The sequence below is a fragment of the Paramisgurnus dabryanus genome, chromosome 18, assembly GCF_030506205.2.
Source record: "Paramisgurnus dabryanus chromosome 18, PD_genome_1.1, whole genome shotgun sequence".
Lineage (NCBI taxonomy): Eukaryota > Metazoa > Chordata > Actinopteri > Cypriniformes > Cobitidae > Paramisgurnus > Paramisgurnus dabryanus.
This window is the reverse complement of record NC_133354.1, coordinates 28,475,096-28,497,223: the sequence shown is the minus strand read 5'-3', so window position 1 is coordinate 28,497,223 and position 22,128 is coordinate 28,475,096. Positions and strand designations below refer to the sequence as shown.

Here is a 22,128-nt window from a genome sequence, read left to right as displayed (position 1 = left end):
AAAAGCCATATATAGGACATATATTAGGTATATTTACGTTTGTGTATACATACATATAATACCTAGAATATGAGTATTTATCTAATAACTGTGCATGTATAAAATGCATTAGAGAAAATACACATACCACCTAGGATTCAGTTTTTACTAAATGTATATAACGTTTATTCACTAATTTTTAAGCAGATTGTAAATATCGTGTCTCAATAGCAAATTACCACAAAACGCAATTTCTAAGAGTGTGTTACAAGAAAAATAATTCTGTTTATTTAAATGTTTATTTTGGTATCATTGTTCTAGCAATAGTTTTCAATAAACGAGTTTAGTGAGGTAAATAGCCTCGTGCAGAGGATGTAGTGCGCAGTAAACACTGCGTAGGGACACTTGACTGGAACGCGACGTTTTGAGACACGGTACATCGCTCTCGTCACGTGATCAGGTTAGTTTACGAAGCCGAAATCAGCCACCCTGATCCGCGATGTTCTACTAAAATGTTCGTGGTCTGCTGGACAAATCTGTCAGACAGAATAATAACGACCTTCGGCGGTATGGCTTACCTAAACGAGCCGACTCTTTTAAAGATTTTTTACTGTTTCGCGTTTTGGTCGGTGACACATTTATTATTGGGACGCTACAGCAGATCAGTCTGAAGCGGACAGAGACAAAGAGAAGGGCTTTCCATAGCTAGAATGCTCTGGGCCTAAAAGAAGCCAAGAGGTAAGTGGGGCAAAGCATACGGTTTGAACATGAAAATTATTTATTTATACCACCAAAGTAACGTGTTACGGGTTGTCACATGAACAAAGGATCTAATATCTGTTTGTGTATCTGAAATGCGAGCTGTCCAATGGTGATCATGCTCACAGGCCATCGCCTAGACAAAGCTGCACTAATTTATTTTAAATAACGCACAAATTATTATTTTTATTTTCGGATTTAAGCCCTCAATCGTGCGCTGTATTTATCTCGGTTGGGTTTTTGTTTTAAAGCATGAATGGTTATGTTTGTCCGGATCGAAATGATAACTAGCGCTTTAGCATTTATACGTTTTGTATTTCAACAGTTTATTTCTAAAATGACTTGTTTCTCTTATAAGACGTTAATTAAGTCGATTACTTTTATTTTACTTTTCAATTTTTTTGCGAGCAACTAATTCCTAGTAATGTGTGTTGGTTATTTATATTTAGTGAACTTTTGACTCGCGCACTGCATCATGTTTCTTGATCGTGACGTCAGTGCACAAACTGTTATCTCTGCGTCCCAGTTCGCATACTGTCAGTACTAAATAGTAGTTGAAATTAGATTTAGTATGTCCCATCTCTTTAAAACAAGCAGTCAAATGTCTAGACTTTCCATAACAAAACCGTACTCATGAGGGGAAAGGACGCAATGTTTCACTCTCAGCTCAAGTTTTATCTTGGCGTCTACCATCTTGACAATATGTAAACACGGCCAAAATGGCAGTAACTCGGTGAATCATCTCTTAAATATAACCTCAGTTTAACTACATTCAAAAGACTTACTGATGTGAACTATTGACGTACATAAAACTTCACTGAATTATTACTGATTTATCTTGCAAGGAACTTGTTTATTAGTCTAGCGGAGAGTAATACAAACATTTGTGTAGTCAGTATTTCTATCACATTTTGATTGATTTGCCTACACTATTTATTTATGAATACTCGAACACAAGTAACAAAATAGTCAATATTTTCTGCGTTCACAATGTACTTGAACATCTTTTGTATGTATTTTTGGTCAAACTTAACATTTATATTTAAGGGGGCATTTGCATAACCGTTTTTACAGCAGTTTCCTAGAGTTTGGTGGCCATTTTAAAACCAGAGCTGTAGCTTGGCTATGTTTGGAATAGCATACTATAACATGCTTACTGTTTCTATATCTGTAATGTGTATACTGTGTGTAGTATGCATGGGGTATCCCGTGACGTGCTGTGTGTGTATCCCACAATGTATTAAACATTTGATTTAATTTAACCATAGACAACCAAATGTTGACACTGTTTTACACAAATGTAGATTTTTAACATACATTTTCTAAGGTTAACTGGATGCCACTTCAACATGGAACATTTGATGAGGTCACACAAAAGTAGTTGATGTGCTGCTGTTGAAAGCATTTTGTGTTGCGTAATGCGCACCACTTCACATATCGTGTGAAAGAAATAGTATGCAATGCACATTGAAGGATTTTTAAAGGAAAAATTCCTGAAAATTTACTCACCCCGTCACGTGTCATTCAAGATGTTTATGTCTTTCTTTATGAAGTTTTTTGAGGAATACATTCCAGGATTTTTCCTCATATAGTGGATTTCAATGAAACCCAACGATTTGAATATCTGAATTTCTTTTTAGAGAAAGAAATGTAGGTTCTAAACGTTCCCAACTGAGGCAAAAAGGTGGTTTTTAGCTAAACGATCTTCTCGAATTGCACTAGCCTTGTGATGCACCTCCGCGACCTTACTTATTACATAATCATGCCGAAAGGTCACGCGTGACCAGGGCTTGACATTAACTTTTTTGCTCACCAGCCAAAGTGGCTAGTTATTTTCCAAAGTTACTAGCCACTAAGCATTTTCACTGTCCACAATTTTGTTGCTTGTTAAATACATTTATATAATTAAACTTGACTTTGGCATCATAAAATGACTGTAATTTGAGTAATTGTACTTGATTTAGCTAGATTCGATGCAGATTGACTTTCATTTATTGCATAAAGTAGCCTACATTAAAATGATGCGCGAACCTCTCCACTTGTGGGTTTCCTTTGATTTCGGACAAAACTGAGATGTGTGCATTCAGATATGCCCTATGAATTAATCTCCGCTCTTGCCCAGAGAGTGTGCACGCACTTTTAATCTCTTCAATCACTTCCATGCGATTGTTTTATCTTTCCCAAAGTGTACATGTATGCGATGAGACTGCGTCCCGTGCATTCGCAAATCCATCAGCTCTCGCGCTCTCTCTGGTAAAAAGGTGGGGCTTTGGTCCACAACGCGCCTCCGCTGATCGTGGGCGCGTCTCAACAAACGGTCTCAGTATGCTGTGCTGGGTGCAGGGAGTGCTCATGGGAGTTGTAAGTTTCCCAGTGTCATTGTGCATTGTTTATAATTTCGCATAACTTTTAAGAAAACTATGATAAAAAATATATTCAACCAGCCAAAGTGGCTAGTGGGATTGGCTGTCTTACCCGCCACAACCGAAATCTACCCGCATTGGTTGGCGGGTGTTAATGTCAAGCCCTGCGCGTGACGTATGCGAAAATACCACTACAAGTGTGGAGAAGGATTGTTCAGAAGATGTGTTGTATATGGAATGATCCTAATTTATATCTTTGTGTCAGTTTATAGTTTAAAATGGTCTGTACATTTCACATACATCATGCGTGACCTTTCGACGTGATTATGTAATAGGTAAGGTCGCAGATGCGCATCATAGAGCTAGTGCAAGATGAGAAGTTTTGGTTAAAAACTACATATTTTTGCAGAAAATTATGATCGTTTCGCTAGATAAGTTGGAATCGTTTAGAGCCCTTTGAAGCTGTATTGAAACTGCAATTTGGACCTTCAAACCGTTGGGTTCAATTGAAGTCCACTATATGGAGAAAAATCCATTTTTTTCTTCAAAAACTGAACTTCTTTTCGACTAAATAAAGAAAGAGATAAACATCTTGGATGACATGGAAGTGAGTAAATTATCAAAAAATTTTCTTCTTACTCCTTTAAACAGGATACAGTTGCTGAACGTATCCGATGTATCATTAAGTTAAGTGCTCCATTATTATCCAGCGTAGCCAAGCTATTGGCACAGATACATGTGTGACACAGGCTTAAGGCTTGAGCTAGGATAGACCTTGTTCCACTTATACAATGGAAATAAACAGACACACACACTTACACTCCTGCACTGTACAAGGAAGACGTGCACAGGAAGGCAGTGTGCCAAAGCACAGTTCGTATTGTTCTAGCAAAATTCAGTGTTAAGCCAGTAACATAGTGAAGTGCTGAAGACATGTGAGTTGAGCAGAAGTTGGCCCCTGTATAAATAAGATTTAAAGCCCTTGACTATACGCAGTGCTTCCTGTTTTTATTTGTGGTCTGTGGCTTCTGTTAACGGTTTCCCCTGTCTGTGTTTATGATTAGAAAGACTGACACTTTACTATGTGTGTCTTTATGTAAAACGGAGTGAACTTTGTTAGGTAATGATTTGTAGCAAGGGATCTAGCAGCAGTCCGTGCTACAAGTTACTGCTTTTTATTTGGTGGACCGACTTATGTTGTTTGCAACCTCAGCAGTCCATTAGGTCACTTAAGGTCAGAATAGGTACGTGCGGTTACTGCAGCACATTCCATTAGTTAAAAGAACAAAGGTTCGTCTCAGAGATATCATTTGCCTCAGGGCTACCGCTGGGTTTTCGGTCATAATAAGATTTTGAAACACACAAGCATTCATTTTTGGACTGCTGTTATAGACTGTTAAAGATTAAACGTCAGTGTTCTCTGTGGTAGCGGTTGTTTACCTTGGGATTTTGCTAAGAGTCACAGCTGGATGATGATGATGATGTAAGATTAAACTTCTTCTAGGTTGTTTGCTCTAATACGTGACTGGGCACACACCCTGAGCACACACTTCTGTAAGATATTTGTCATACAAGTGAAGGATTCACTTTATGGCTGTTCATGTAAAACTGATTTTAAATGTGAAATAATACATACATTATGCCTCAGTATGGTCAGTAAGGTGAAAATGTATACACATAAAGGCCAATTTTGCCTTATGTCACCTTGAAAAATGGTGTTAATCTTTACAGGGTGTTGTATTTGAGCGCAAGGTCTCTTTACAGTCCCTAGAGAGCTGAGCTCCTTTTGGAGTTGTTTTTGCTTACAAGGTTATTCCAGGTTGCTTTCTGCAATCGTAAAAGTTCAGAACTGTAAAAAAGTCCTGGCTCTGACTTCTAATGAGCAACTTTATATGCTGCTTTTCTATTGCATAGTACTCCACGGATTGGGTCGGTTTCGCTCCGCTCACTTTTGGGGCATTTCCACAGGGTACAGTAAGTAGTACCCGATACTTTTTTTTTTAGTACCACCTCGGTTGGAGTTCCAAGCGAATACTTAAGCTGATACTTAAACGTGACACGAAAACACTGTAGGTCACTGATTGGTCTGAGAGAATCGTCACTACCAGTGTCTAGGGCTGGACCAGAATATAATATATTCGTTCCGTGGGTTGACATTCGATTTTCAGTTTTGAGATTCGAATAATATATATATATAAATATTTTACAGCGTTAATGCAGAGTTTTTGCCAAGCAGGAAGTGCGCTTCACACTCCCGCTCTATAGGTGGCGCAGAGAGACAAAAATCCATAGTCAACAGCCACCAAACGCCACCAGTAGAAAGAAGATCGTCTCGAACGTAAAGTGCGCATCCTGCTTTGGCATTCACGCTAATAGTGTTGTAAATAACGTTCAGTGTCTTGCAAAAACTGATTGATTTGCTTCACAAGACGTCAATATGTCACACGGAGTTATGGGGGATTACTTTTGTATTGGATATATATGCTTAAAGTGGCGAATCGGTTGACTTGCATGACGGAGCACTGGGGTTTCTGCAAAATATCTTCTTTATTGTTCTACGGATGAAAAAAACATATTGGATGGTGTAAGTGTTATAAATAAACTTGATTTTGAAAGTATGCTACCGTTTTATTTCAGTTGTTGAACTCTGTTCATTTATTTTCGTTGTTTTATTTAAATAGCCTTCCCTTGTTGTCAGTAATTACTGTGCTGCTAATTTCTGATACGGGAGTGTTTGTTTGTTAGAAAAATGTTAGGCTACCTTATTAAAAGTATTGCTCGTGTTTTGTTTCACAAATGCTGTTCACGCAGGACGCGTGACAGGCACGCCACTTCCGGCTTGCGCTGTTCTGTAGTATTTTTTAAGTTTAATAATTCTAAACGTGTCACATGTCCATATTGCACGAAAAAAGGCACTACACTCCCTTGGGTCCGCAGCAACACATCCGGCACATGATAAAACTGTAGACAGACACACACACACAGAGATTCCTGCCTTTATTAAAGAGAAAATTATGTTCAGCCCCTCCTTCCGAAGCTTCGAATATTCTATTAGATTTCTACTAGAGCTTCGAAGCTCAAAAAATGGTATTCCGAAAAGGCCTACCAGTGTCATTGCTAACACAAGATTACCTTTACCTTCGTGCTTGCGCTGTCTCTAGCAAACCTGTTTTCGTCTGTGCTTTGTGAGTTCACAAACTGCTTTTAGCAGTGAAAAACATCCACAGGCTAAGAATCAGGAACACCATACTTATGTTTTCCTTGCAGTTTGTGGTGGCACATCCGTGACGCGCACTTCTGCATGTATGCACAGCATTTTAGCAACTTGGCTGAGGGCGTTGACTGATGCCATGGGTGTTTGTACAGAAACGGACATGTGAGACAGAGGTATAGTGACAAACACGATGTGCAAACTGACAAATAAATGAATCTATGGAAAACACTGCCTTCCAACGATGCTAGCTCCCACTTTTTTATGATTTCACAGCAGTAGGCAGGGCAAATACAACGACACGCCTATAATCCCTCCCACTCTGAAGTGGTACTAACCCATGGGGGACCAACCCTGTTCCTGGAGATCTACCCTCCTGCATATTTTAGTTCCAACCCAGCTTCAACACACCTGACACAAATTTTTAGGTTGCCCTGCAATGCTTGACTGCCAGGTTTAGGTGTGTTTGATTGGGGTTGGAGCTGAACTCTGCAGGACAGTAGATCTCCAGGAACAGGGTTGGTCACCACTGTACTAAACTTAATGGAAAAGCTTACCAAGGCAAAGTAAAGTGAGCTGACACGACCTGACCCGTGTGGTATCAGCAATGGGGTACTAAATGCCTAAGCTTTTCACACACGTTTTTGTTTAAATCATAAATTAATTTGAAATGATAAATAAAATAAGGAGAATTAAAGTGCTGAAGTATTTTTACTGAAGTATATTTTTTATCTGTACTTTATCAGAGTGTTTTTTTTTTTTTTTGGCAAACTTTTACTCCACTACATTCTGTAGTGACTTTGCGTGGTGCCGCCTGAGCTAGTTGGTAATTTGAAAGCATATGAAGCAGTTTGCTCTCGAGTTGCTCTCGCGGTGTTTTGGTGTCCTGCGTCAACTGGTCTACTCTGCGGGGCTCTGTGTGAGGTTGAGTGTATTAATTTTCCTAAGAAACAAAATGCTAAAGCGCTAACCTGACCAAACCGCGGCCAAACGGAAAGATTTTGCGGCAATATATCAGTCGACCACTAACAAAATTGTCTCATTCTGAAGTAATAAAAAAACAGTTCATTTTGTAAGGTGTTTATACACCGCTGATAATATATTTATGTAGATTCAGGGTTTCCTGCAGAAAATTTGTTAGTTAAGGTGGTAGGGTTGGGCGGGGGGCGTTGCCGGGGGCGTTATGATGAAAATTACAATATTTTTTTTTTAAAACACTCAAATAAAACTTAATTTTGAAGAAACTATGACAGAAAATGAACACACACTAGATAATTAATGAATTAAATGTTTTTACCTCTAACAGGAATAGCTGCATGATGAAGTGAAACTAAAGGGTTAATAAACACAAACTGAAGCAGATGTTGTAGAACGTTTGGCGAACGATGAGAGAGAGCGCAAAAATTGTAAAAACTGATTATTTCCCACTATTAATTACATTATTAAAGGAGTGTAACTACTGTAGCATGTTAATAATGCACATAAATAACGTTATATCTAATCAACAGGCACGTGAAACTAAGCTAGCAGCTAACAAGAAATCACCAGCTAACTAACTTTAAATTTGTATATAGACCAATAAATAACAGGCTTAAATAAACCCAAAACATAAGTCCACTTAGGGCGCACTCACACTATCCAAACCGCTCAGGCGCGTTTGACCCCCAAAGCCTGGTTTGTTTGACTAGTGTGATCTCTCTGTTCTGCACCCGGGCGCGGATTGGTTAATCGCGCCACGGCCGGGTTGCAGAGGTGGGCCGGAGCGCGGTTCACTTGGGCTCAGGCGCGGAAGGCTGTGGTGTGAGCGCAATCGCGCCTGAGCGTGATTCAAAAGGTGAAGATGTCAGTTGCGTGACCACTCACCTTCGTCTACCTCCGTAAAAACCTTTTGATGCGAGCAGCGGGGTTACGTGAATGTCCGAGCTGCACACGTGGCAGATCAACTAAGCAATATGATGACATGTGAGAGGGCTGTCTGTAATCCCGCACCAAATGGGTTCGGTGGGTTCCAGTGTTAAGAGAGTGCTTTACTTCCTGCTTTTTTCAAAACAATCGCATCTTAATGACGAAAGCGCGCCCGGACTCGGATCGATAAGAAGTACAGTGTGAGTGCGTGCACCTGGGGGAGTAGGGAGGGGTGACAATCGCGCTGGGGCATGGTTTGGTTTGGATAATGTGAGTGCACCCTAACAGTTCTCACTGACACGTATTTAATCAACTGGCTATCCTCCAGACATGACGGACCACGTCTTTATTTCATTTCTGCCGTGTGGCGCGCGTCCTCACTATTCTCCGAGATGCACTTGACGTGTTAAGGCGGTAGGGTTTCCCAGCTTAGGCGGGCCGCCCAAAAAACATTACCATAAATGCCCCTGTGAGCAAATACAGGTCTGTTGGCGCACCGTGAACTTTAAATGGTTTAAATGGTTCATTATGTCTGATGATGCCCTACTATCCCTGTTCTATTTATGGTGGTTAAGCACAGCGCATAATTCAGTGTGTGTTTTTATTTTTCGTTTACTGTTAAATATTTTATGTAAGATATTTTGTGTAGGCCTGTTTATTTTATTTTATTAGTTTATTTGTATTTTATTTGTTGTTCAATGCCAGCTCTGCAGGTGACGTGAATCATGATGACAATTTGAATCTCTTATGTTCTGTGGCCAGTTGCATATAATGCTTTGACTAGTCTTTAAAAGTTGGTCATCTTTTTATTTTATTTAAACACTGATCATAGTCCGTTAAGACCGATTAGCATTACTAATTGTTAGTTGGCCAGACTAAGACACAGTCTTAACTTAGTTGCTAAGTTGCTTAAGTATGCAATTAGCCCCTGTTGTTGTTTATGCTGCCATGTGCAAATGTAAAAGTAAACCCTGTACTACTGTATAGAATAAAACATTTTTATTGGGTCACATGTACCCATCTTATAATGTAATATAATTTCACATTTATGCATTTGGAAGATGCTTTGATCCAAATGGAAAAATTCTTCATTGTGCTTTCCTAGTCCAGAGACAAGCATATAGAGATTAAACATACATATATATACAGAGAGTGAGTTAGATTTTTAAAGACTTGCTCTCCCTCACCTACCTGGTTGGTAAGTGAAATTGTTTTTGGTGATTCCCATATTGCAACAAATTGCCTCATCACCCAAGTGAGAACTAGCGTGCGCTAATCCTTTTGACGTGCTTTCCCCCTAGACCTGAAAAACTGCAGCTGGCCCTTTAAGGACATTTACGCTGATTGTGTTGGCTTAAGGCCAAGTGGGGGAGGGCACATGTTTACTGACAGGCAGCAGCTGATTGGTTGGATTTTGCTCTGAGTCAGAGTGTCATGAAGAGGAGTGGCTGACTGGTATAAAATAACATCTCCTTATAAGGGCAGTGGTGGACTGCACCATGTTTTACCAGACACAGAGGGGGTTTGTTACTCGGTTGAGCTGATCTTAAAGACTGCGTTTAAATGGATTTGTCTTTATGTGGAGTCAATTTCAAGTAAAATCAATGATTCTGCTGTTAGCATATACATTTAAACTCATTTAGTCAGATATATTATCAGTTTTTGTTTGTATGGCAGTCAGAGATAAACTTTTACAATTGCTGCTGAATCCTCATACTTTGTTCACCAAAATAGTATCTGATACTTTTTTTACTTCACTGTAAAAAATGCAGTATGAAATTAAAACAACTTTGTTTTGCAGGTCAATTCGACCTACTATTTGAAGCTTTAGCTTGTGAAAATTGACATCATTTATTTTTTTAAGTTAAAGTAACATAAAATATGTGCTGCATATGTTTTACCGTGTGTTTCCTACAATTGTGCCTCCTCTCTGTAGCTGAGTGGTTTGGTCCGCAGACAGACCGTAGCGCACCTCCCTAAGTCAGATTTATCTCAACTCCCAGGAAATACGGCAGTGACGATTGAAGTGTGAAAGCTGGCTATCAAGAAACTGTGCCTTAAAGTGGACGGTACTTAACAAGAGGGACCCGTAGCTGAAAAGCACCATCGGGTTGTTTGGAGTTTTCTCTCAATCCTCTTCCAATGGTTCATTGGTTGAGGCCATGGCCTCTCAGTCAGGGTAAGCCCTAGCACCAGCCATGTTTTCAGTGAGTAATTCCTATAGCAGTCACGGCAAACTTTAGGCCTTCTCTCAATCATTTACATCCTGTTGTAGTTTGATTATTTTAACATCAGTTTAATTCAATAAACGTGGGTTAATGCAAAACAGAGACGGTGTTTAAAACAACCGCAGCTCTCTAATCTGTGTGTAGGATCAATGCCAAAGAATAAGAATGTTCTGGACAGGCCTAACAGATGATAATCTAATTTATGTTTGTGTCTGAGCACCCTTTAAATATAGTGAGATGTTTAAAAAATGGTTTGTCTTAAAAAGCAAACTTACTTGAAGTCAATTAAATGAATGTTAATCTTTAAGGCAGTGCTTATATATAATAGATGGTTAACAGGTTGAGTAGAAAATGTGTTTTATTATCTAAATACACATTCAGATTAATACCTCGTGCTGTTCAGATTAGTCATCAAATTTTTTAAAGATCCTGTAGTCTGACCATATTGTACCCAGCACCTTCTGTCTTTCATACTCCCTTAAACCCGCTGGAATAAACATCATGCCCTCCGTTTTACCATACATTTGCATCGAGGGATTTACAGCCTAGAGACACCTGGAGAAGTCCAGTAAAGATTTACATAAACTTAATCGTACACACTTGATTTATAATAACATTTTCCTGTTAGTTTACTTTGGATTTTTGTGATTTATTTACCCTCATTGTATTCCAACTTAGCACATGAATTGTGGAGATGAATGTTGACAGAAAAATTGTAAAAATCAAATTTACCACAGCTCTCAAATCTTATTCACTTTTCCATACTAGTGTATATTGAAGTATGGTGCATGCAGTGATCTTCGCCAGGTTTGGCCTTCAGAGTTTGGGTTGTCTTTGATTCTCAACTTTCACATGATTGATCAGTATTGTTAAGTAAGTTTGAATATGCAAAAGTACGAATAAGATGTGGTTCGTCTAGGGAAATTATTCATATGGTTTGGAATGGCATGAATTATAATCATTTTCTTTTTCGTAGATCAACTCCTTTTGCATTTATACATTTAAGGCATTTACTAGACACTGACGTAGTAGGGCTGTTGCGGTAACCGCAATCCCGTATAGATGGTATGCATGAACGTCAGTGACCTTCACGAAAGTGTCTGCGGTTATGCCCACCGAGTGGCAAAAATCTGAGCGACAGCATTAGTATAGCATGAAAAACGCGTCTAAAATGGGAAAAGTAGTTGTGCGATCGACTGTACTACGGACTGCAAAAACACTTGTGTTCTACAAAGGGGATGGTTTAATAGTGTTAGGCAAGACAAACATATATGTCAGGAAAAGCAGTGTCTGGCCATATGCCAATGTCCACAGGCTACTGGTTGTTTGGCAAGTTGTTAGGGTCACTGTTAAGGCCAACTAAATTTAATTTAAGCTGAAAATAGTCCGTTTTACTGGCGTTTTTGCAGCAGCTGCTATGAAAACCAGCCATTTTGTTGAATGTTTTGCCACTTAGCAGGGCGAGCTCCGGCGTGGTCACGCGGAAAAGTGACGTAAATTACCGCACTACTGACAAGCCAACTGCAGGGATGTCAAGCAACCGCAATGTTCACGTTAAATTCATGAAGCTATGCCCTTCTTGTTTTACACATCATACATGTATAATAAAGGTTGAATAAATTGTCAAGAGTTCAGTTAAGAAAGTATTTTGATTTTCGTAGAGTTTTCAATTCTAAAATTCTACTCCTATTTTGTTAAATCATACAGTGTATGTGGAAAGCCTTGCAAAGTAAAACTGCAATAACAGAATTATGGTCATCTACCTCTAAATGCAATTTTAAAGTTTAAAAATACTTTGTATTTTTGTTGATCAGTTAAAGGGACTGTAAGTAGGTTTTTGATTGTTTTATTAATCAAAATCAATGTCTTTATTCAGAAATATGTCCTCATTGGTGTCAAATGACCCCTGCCAGTGATCTGACTTTTCTTTGTAAGCTTAGAATTTCTTCTCTTTACTTAAATTGAACGGGTAAGTCCAAGGAAGCTTCCATGTTGTTCCGCCATATTGAAAAACTATAATAGCAGAGAGGGACAAAAAGCACTAGCCTACCAACGCGTTTCCACAATGCGTTTCCATTCAGAACACGTGAACCAGCTGAAACGGACGAGGAGATTACATAACTGCTACCGTAGTTGCAACACGCATTTGGAAAAGCGAGGCGCTAGAGAGCACTGTTCGTTTGAATGCAAAATAGAATTTCACCCCAGTCGGGCCATTGGTTGAGGTTTTTACTTGCCCTGCCAGAATTTTCACTTGTCCCACTAAAAAAAGATTTCAGTGTCACATATTTAAAATGAAAATTCAAAATGCAAATGTAGTTATATACATTTTATTCATTATTTGTTAAGGTTATTTTAAATGTAAACTCTAAATCTGAAATTTCCCGATAACACGCAACAATGTGCACAACAACCAATAAGGTAGGGGAAACTTCATGACATTGCTGAAAAGTTAACGTTTGCGATGCTTAAAATGTGTCTCAATGGTAACACTGCATAAAAATACATACAAACGACCACAGGCAGAAAATATATTTTAGTGACTGAGGGCGAAGCACTGTCTCGATCGGACCAGTGACGATACTGTTTACTGGCCCAACCGTCTTTCACGCTGGCCCCGGGCCATCAGGCAGTCCTTTTATGATGATCTGGATAGCATTTAAGCTTTTTCTGAAATGATGACAATATCGAAATGACTAAAATTGATCTCTTCAACTTAATGATTCATCCGTTAATTAAAGATACATGTTAATTTATCTACTAATGTATTTTTGAAAATGCCCTATATTAATATGCATTGCCTCCTGTATTGCTTTCGTTTGTACATTTACAGGTGCACACATATTGGCTACATTGGATAATTTCATTAAGACATCGCTGTTTATTGACCAAGGCTCTGTAAATTTGCACTTAACAAACCTAAACGATGTTCTTCAATTTTTTTTAGATATATTTAGCTGTAGTATAGCTTGTTTTAATCTTTTCCTCATAAGGGGAAATCCATGATGTTGCCTACCCTGATGTAGTGCACCTCGCTTGGTCTGGATTTAAATAATAATTTAAATATTTTAATAAATTAAGACTGTAAAACCGCATATCGCGCAGTGAGCCACGCATAACTGTATACACACTGGACACAACTATTGGCCCCCCCTAGACATTTTTACGAGTAAAATATCTCTGAAGTATATTCCCATTGATATTAACACTTTCTTAGCACACCAAGCTGACTAAAAGCATGCCATGTTTTCCAGTCATAACTTCCAGTTTCACAGAAAAATAAATATAAAGTAACACAAAGACCCCTTAATCCTTCATTACAATGAGTAAAACCAAAGACAAGTTGATGTGCTGATGTGCAGCAAAAAAATTGAGCTACACAAAATAGAAAGTGGCTTTAAGGAAATAGTTAAAACCATAGAAACATCTATTTCCACAATAATGGTTTTAATCGACTGGTCAATGCTGTAAATCTACCTGAAAGAGGACGTGTGTCTATATCGTCTTAATGCTCAGCAAGGAGAATAATTTGAGTGGACAAAAGCTCTCCCACGATCAGATTAATTTTTCCAGCTTTCTTTGCTCATATTTACCAAGGGGGCTAATAGTTTTGCCTTCAAATGAACCTTTATGTTCATTCTGCAAAAATAATCATTTTTGTGCTGTCCATGTTCCTTATTTTTGGTAATGTTTAAAAATAAATCTTCTGTTCACAAAAGTACATGTTATTCAAATAGAAACCTTGAATCTGCAGACTGACGTCCCCTACAGGTTTCAATTACAAAGCCATTCACACTTTTAATGAGCAGTGCTGTGGTAAGATTTGGGTGTGTGCACACCACTTCATCAGTAAATATCATTCATTATTTGCATGAGATGTAACTAATTGGATTTTGGCTTAGGGCAATGTTTGTATTCAAGCAACACATCACATGGTTAATTTAAATGATTTTGTCTTGCAAAAGTACTCTCATCAACACCTTAAAAAAAAGTTACAGTCTGTGTCCGTCTGTCCAAGTATAAGGCATGACAAAATGCAGAATCGAATGTTTTTTATTGTAGGCATGTGTAATGAATTATAATAGTCTGACTAAAAATCTAATTTTGTAAATGCATGTAAACATACTCATTCCCCGTAGCAGAATATATTATATCGAAACAAAATCTTTTGTTGTTAATGGATTTCCAAACTGCTCCTTTTATCACTTAATCTGCTGATTTAATTAGTGATGCAAGCAGCGATCTTACCCAAGCAAACATTTTTGGATGGATTAAATTGCTGAATAGTCTGTGTGTTTTATAAACTGTTAAGTATTTAACTTTTTGTGTTTACTGGTGTAGGAATAGTAGGTTAATGTAAAGACTTCATTCCACAGTTAGCTTTAAGTGTCCTTATTTTCGTTTGTTTTGATGTTCTTCCCAGTGCTAAATAATGGTCAAATATTTTAAGTGAACTACTTTAGCTTTTACTGTAATTTTTAGAGCATATATTTTCATTCAGTAAATCTTTGTAATATACAAAAAAAGATAGCAGCCTCTTTCAGTAATCCCAGTAAAATACAAGAGTGGCTTTTCTGGTAAATACACAAATGTGCCGGCACAAGTAATGTAAGATGAGTATTTTTTCATCATTAAGTGGACGTTTCCTCTAAATGGCCGTGTTGCCGCCAACATTGTGTTTGACAGCATAACAGGGTATGACTTTGTGTCTGAATGTATGCGTCCGTTTTTGTTGTTTTCTTTTTTTGTGGCAAATGTTTACCTTTGTGCAGTTGCTGTTGACTCAACATCATCATATTAGATGACTTCAAACTAAACTACTTGAAATTGTCCTTTGACTTCTGTAAACTTGACAAAATGAACACATCATCTAAATCAAAGAGTGATTATTGGCCCAAAGAAACTTCATACGTCGTCACATTTTGACCTTGTATGTGGTCATACTAGTAATTCTGCTCTTTGCACACACACACACACACACACAGATGGAAAATTGCCATGATTTCCCAGTATTTTTGAAAAGGTCATGTTCACACATGTTCATTTATTGGTAATTTACCAGGGGTGTATTCCAGAAAGCAGCGTGAACTTACTATCAGCAAAACCCTGAACTTTCGGTTGATTAATCTAAAACCTGATCACGTCAGTTCTGGTGGCACCTGATAAGAGTTAGTTTAATCAACCTCCTACTGGTAAACTAAAGTTAATGCATGCACACGGTAATACATAAAGACATTTTTTATTTCAAACATACCTGGGTATGTCACATACCCCCCCGAGCAAGATTGTGTGTGAAAAGAGCTTTTAATGCAGTGTATCTAAAATACATGAGATAGTGCTGGTATAAAATAATGTCTTGGTTAACAAAAACCCACTATGTACAATAATGCTATAAAATAGTCCTGTGAACTCTTTTACTCCTTCAACTTCTCTTTAAAGGAGCTATATGTTACATCGAGACGGGTGTAAAGATCTGTTTTGGTCAATCGGATCACAAGTGGACGACCCTAAAGACAGGTGTAAACGGGGTGTAAATGATTTCAGCTCGTCCACTTTCAACCGCATTCAGAGGTAGTCGAAAACACATTCGACCGGATTGCTTGTTTGGTGTAGATGCAAATGTGTTCGAGCAGCCATGATCGACGAAAACGAATCTTAATACCAAGTGTAAACAGCCTCATAGACTTCTTGCCTTTGAACTAATACCGCAGTCTGAATTTTAGATATTGGAGACGTTTTTTCTTGCCCCCCTCTTGGGTTGCCAGACACAAACAGGAGCACAACTGACAATGGAAGGCATTGTCAGTTGTGCTCAGGTGAATTTTTATAACTTAATCTGCGTCTCATTTCGAGAGGTGCATCCACCGGAGGTCACATTTATGTGCCAATGCAATATCATTTAATCACCCAAGCTGTTGGGTAAATTGACAGTGGGCAGGATCACACAGATCAAACCGTTATTCCGGACTGGAGGGCAATTTCCAAAAGAAAATAACTGGCTACAGCATGTTTTCCAGAGAAACAAACTTATCATGTTTCCTAAATCTCTACGAATACATTATAGTATTTTTATTTAGTAGTCAAAAACTTGTACAGCTCCTTTAATTATCCTTTAACTGTTGTCTTACTTTGTGAAATAGCCTAGCATTGTTTTCTAAATGGTGGGGGTGCACCGATAAATACCGATAACTATTCTGAATCGCACAGCCGATATTATCCACAGCTATTTCATGTACTATGGCTTTTGATCAGTACGTCTTTATCGATCTGACATCACTGCTAGTTTGAGTCGTTTATATCATTCATTTGAAAAAGCAACACTCAACATTATAGATATTCTTTATTATCATGAAAATACCCGAAAAGGTTTGAAAAAATGGCAATATAATCTATCCTTAAGCCATTTCCTGAAGCTGCGTGTCATAGCTGTGCATATTGTGTTTCTGCACGAGAGCGCCCTCTGGCTTTTGGATTTAGCGACAATTCACCGTAATTCATTGAGAAGCATCATTGGCCGATATATCGGTGCACCACTACTAAATGGAAAACGTTTTAGTTTTTGTTTTGTTATTTGTTGTTGAATTGTGATTCCACAAATACGATACGCTACTTTTGGAAGCATCAGTCTTAAGTTGTTGTTGTTTTGAGAACTCTCGGATGAACATAAACATGTAACATGAAATGAACAGTTTAATTTATTATAATTTTTTTAAAAGTTTGAGATGTCTGTGTCCCTCTTAAAATGGCTTATAATTTTCACATTTTATTATAGTGTGTGTATAATTTTATTATATACATTCGACCAACTCTGCAGATGAATGAATCCCGTTACCTCAGCATTGATATAATACCCGTAAACAAACATTTTATTCTAATGTATCAGAAATGTACTGTAAACTATTATTAACTCTCCTTTGGCAATCCTATTTTTCCTATTTTTTTACTTTTCTAGAAATGACCCAAATACATTCAAATTCACCAGTCACAGAAATCAATGTATTAAACTCTGTTCCCACTTGTCCCAGATTTTGGTAACAGGGTTTTGAGGTCCCTGTAAAAGATTTTCTTATGATTAAACACGTTATTTGACCGGTCAAACTTTTTTCACATTTGTTTAACCTTATTTGTGAGAAGTGCCAACTGTATCTTGATTAAAATGTAGATTTTGTAGGATTTGGAAAGCTATTTTCTCCTTCAATGCTTAGTGACTTTGTCTCTGTTGTTAGCAACATGAACCGTGAAGACCGGAATGTGCTCCGTATGAAAGAAAGGGAAAGGAGAAATCAGGAACTTCATCAGGGAGGAGAGGTCTTCCCAGCTAACTCCCCCCTCTTCCCTGAACCTATTAAAGTTGTAAGTTCATTTTGTTTCTTCATTTATTTGCCCTTTGGACTTCATTTTGTCTTGGGTGTTTTTTTTCTCAGTTATTACATCCTGACATTATGCTTTACTAATCTCATTCCTTGGCAAAGAACCCCTATACGAAAAAGTTCTGTGGATTTACCACCATGATATCAAATGGGAATACTGAATGATTATCAGTGTTATTTACAGCAATAGCTGTGCTCATACTTAAGTATTGATATATTGTATTGATGATACACTTTTTGTCTACTTTAGATCTTTTTATTGGTTGCACCTTGTATAGTAGTATTATGGTAGTCAGTAATGTCCAGCGCTAGTGCTACCATGTAAACTGTTCAAAAAACATATGGTACAAAAAATTGGTAGCTTTGTTTGATATTGAGTTTGAACCCAGAGGGTAATGGTGAGGTGTTTGGGTAAGTACATTAGTGACACACGTGCAGTTATAGCAGTGGTTAGGGGTCTAGTAGTTTCCTTCCTGAACAAATGGTAAGTTCTCAAGCTGCATCCCGTTCCTGAAAGGCACTTTTTAGTTACATGGGGCTATATAATGTTGCATGGTTTGTTTTGCCAGGTGTGAACAGATAAACGGCATGCCCGGCTTGTGTTGGATAAGATAAATAGTTGCATTGCTAAATCTACAATGTCATGGCAAGTTAAGTTGCAAAAGTTTGTTTTAGTTAAATTGGGAGCTTGCAATAGGTGTCTGTGGAGCGTAGTTACACAAAGACTGTAAATAGACATCAATCCTGTTTATTGCATTGTCCCTGCTGGTCCTCATATGTACTGAAAACGTTAATTGAAGTATTTGGTTTTCAAAGACCCTATGAAATAGCTTGACATGCAAGTTTATTTCCTATTGAAACACATTTCCTGTTCCTCATCCCTTTGAGACTGTACATTTTTAAAATGTTTGCCTGCTAAATGTTTAAATGAACACATGGGTTCTTTAAATCGCATCTAGTAAGTAAAGAGGTTCATTTGAAATATGTGAGAAACGATCGTGGTTTTTTAGGCACATATGTTACAGTAAAGAAGATTACAATCTCTCTCAGTGTAATCTTCACTGCTAACAAGCTATGTGCAGAGGTAAGTGTTTTACGTTTATAGTAAATCGGTCATATGATGCAAGAAATGCATCCAGCGGGCAGCTCCAGTCCATGCTGGTATCTACTTTTTTTCTTTTTCATTTTTCCCTATGGGATGTGATTACTAATGGTGCTTTTCCATGGCATATTATGGTCTGGTATGGTTCAGTACAGCTCACTTGGGGGGTTGTCCACTGTGTACAGTACCTAGTACCTCATGCTCATTGGGGTGGCATCTTAAAAAGGGGGGGGGGGCTGTCACTATAAATTAGATCCATGGATGCATTGCATTTATGGATACAGATAGGTTTGAAATGCGGAATTACGCTCAACGCAGATCAGGTGGGCGCATGCATAAATTTCATATAGCGTGCAAGTAAATCTGTTTCCCATCTTCTTGTGCTCAAAAATATATTGGCAATACCTGAAAGCATGTGAAAGTTTGAGACGACGCAGTGACGGGTCTACACTGTTCCCGCTCCCGTACTTTGAAGCTCGACCAGACGCACGTGTGCGAAAGATGATTCGCTTTATAAAGCTCACTTGAGATTGGGTTTATGTTACTTAAATCAAATCTAAGTAACAAACAAAAATTATGTTGGCGGCGAGTTGAAAAGTGTGGGGGACAGAATTATCTTCATTTTAAAGTGGGGGGACATGTAGTACGTCCCTCGTGTATTTTGCACCCATGCCGATACTATTATTATTATTATTACCTCCTCGGTTGAGGTTTCAAGTGATCCGTACTGATACTGAAACGTGGCGTGTAACACTGCAGATCACTGATTGGTCCAAGAGAATCGTCACAACCAGCATCATTGCTAAATACAAGATCGTACAAAATACAAGAAACGAATGATGTCGTCATCTGTGCTTTGTTGTACAAGTTTCCAAACTCCCGTTTAGTGGTGAAAAACATCCATGCCAGGAATCAAAAACATATTTCCATCAATATGCTCCGTTGCTCCAGTGTTGAACATTTAGCGGAAAATCAAACCGAGCCAAAAAAGGCGAGCTGAGCCCAGCTGCGTAATACCCAGCTCTTCTGTTAAACTATACAATTAAAAAAAACTACTTAACTGTGGAAAACCCCTGCTTGAAATTTCCACAGGTTAACTTGCAACCCAGTACATTTTTGTAAAAGTAAATATTTCCTGTAATAAACTGCACCTGTGTGCTTGACTTGACCATTTAGACAGATAATGGTCATATGAATCTGCATCATCTTTTACATTGTTTTTAATCATTTGATTGGTCAAGGAAATGGGTGAAATGTCACCCAAACATGTCAAATGTCCAGGATTGTCTCTTATTTTGACCTTACTGTAATTATGCTATCAAAAATGTAGCATACATATGATTATTAAATATCCTTTCCACCAGTATTTTCTTTCTTAAAAAGCTAACATAAACATAAATGTTGTCATTAATCTTATATAATTGTCTAGTTTAGACGTCCAACAAATTTAATGCATACATTTTATTAGATACAGGTTTTAAATTAGTGCAGAAAATAAAGTATTAAATAGTGATAAATGGCAATGAAATCAGAACTACGGGCCGAAACCGGAAAAGAGTCCATGCGCATGATCTCCGGTGCATTAAAGTGCACATCACGCAGAACTCGTGCGTCATTTTATATTTGCACACATCTGTCACGATTGCATTTTGCGGTGTAGCGCTGTAAATTTTCACTACTATTAAAGAATGATCTCTCAAACATTTTTAACAGTTTAACACTGGTTTGGGTTGTGTAACTCTGATAAATAATTTTTTATGATCAAACAAATTGGTAAACTAAGTAAAACAGGTCAGTTTGGTCCTGGAACATGTGATCAGTAATATAATATCATAAATGTATATTTTTAATATATGCCAATATATCCTAGGGCTGGGTGATAATGACCTAAATTCATGTTTTTGTAATTTTTGGATAATGGCAATGTAGAAAATACAGAGATATTTATCGTACAAAGTTTACATGCAGTTAATTCCCATGCGAGAGATCACAATAACCTTAAACCAACTTTATGAAAGAAAGTTCAAAGATAGGGTTTTCCTCCCTGTTCAAAAATATTCATCTGCGCAACATGCGAGCTGGTTGGAAAGTTTAAGTTTGACCTCAATTTTTGGTAGAGCTTCTGTAGCAAAAAAGAGGTTCATATCAGACCATATTGATATAGACGATGTTGTCTCATCCCATATCCCGCTGGGAAAAATACAGATATATTACCAAACCTCGATATACTGCTCAGCCCTAATATATTCATATGCTTGTTGTCAGAAATGGTTTTAATTTCTTATTGATGACATGGCTATCAAGTTTACTTAAGTTAAAACGGATTAGCTACCTGTTGTATGCATGATAATCTCATTTTTTTTATTTCATATATCTCAAATCTGACACCCTTTCTGATTTCCTTTCTTCCAACAGTCTTGCAAGGAAGATAAACTTTCCAGTCGCATCCAGAGCATGCTTGGAAATTACGACGAGATGAAGGAAACTATCGGCGAACCCCCAATGTCAAAACTCATTCCCAAAGCATCCAATAGTACCTCAGAAGAAAAGTCTGGTCAGTCTTTGTACAGCGACCAGCGCGGAGGCTCCCAGAGCCAGAACAGCAAATGGACTCCCGTCGGCCCAGCTCCTGGAGCTTCATCCTCTTCTGCCTCGGGCTCTTCCACGTCAACATCCACCTCCTCGCAGAAACGCTCATCCATGCAGGGCGGCCATGGCGGCAGCCAGCGTAGCAGTGGTAGCGGCCAGCGCCACGAGCGAGAATACAGCAGCGGAAGCAAGAAGTCCAGTAAGCACAGCTCCGAGCACAAGTCCCACTCCACCTCCAGCCCGGCCAAGGGATCGTTGAGCTCCACCAGCCACTCACGGTCGCTGACGGCCGATCATAAGGAACGCTACCGTAAGTCTCCGAGGGACCGGGAGGCGAATTGGGATTCACCCTCAAGGATTCATTCTTTCTCGAGCAGCCAACATCCCAGCCAGGCTTTCCCGCCCTCGCTCATTAAGCCCAATCCTATGGTTCAGAAACCCACTGCCTACGTGCGCCCCATGGACGGTCAAGAGACCGCTGAGCCCAAGACTTCCTCCGAGTCTTACGGCAGTCAGTCACACAGCAGTTCGGTGGCAGAAATGAAGCCCAACGGCAAGGCTTCCCTCACCAAGCTAAAGATTCCAACACAGCCCATAGATGTAAGATTCTGCTCATTTCTCT

At 38.5% G+C, this 22,128-nt stretch overlaps 1 protein-coding gene across 5 annotated transcripts in view; it reads left to right on the top strand.

The window, feature by feature from the left end:
• The first annotated feature begins 439 nt into the window (after positions 1–439).
• The window catches only part of aff4 (AF4/FMR2 family, member 4), a 41,024-nt gene continuing 19,335 nt past the window's right edge, over positions 440–22,128 (top strand). Inside the window, exons 1-4 of one of the 5 annotated variants that reach the window (XM_065287557.2) lie at positions 440–717; positions 10,154–10,396; positions 17,672–17,798; positions 21,333–22,106. In XM_065287557.2, coding sequence (XP_065143629.1) covers positions 10,380–10,396; positions 17,672–17,798; positions 21,333–22,106 — 918 coding nt within the window. In that variant the 5' untranslated portion in view covers positions 440–717; positions 10,154–10,379. The remainder of the gene's footprint in view (positions 718–10,153; positions 10,397–17,671; positions 17,799–21,332; positions 22,107–22,128) is intronic. The other 4 variants (XM_065287560.2, XM_065287559.2, XM_065287561.2 and 1 more) reach the window with 4 other exon arrangements.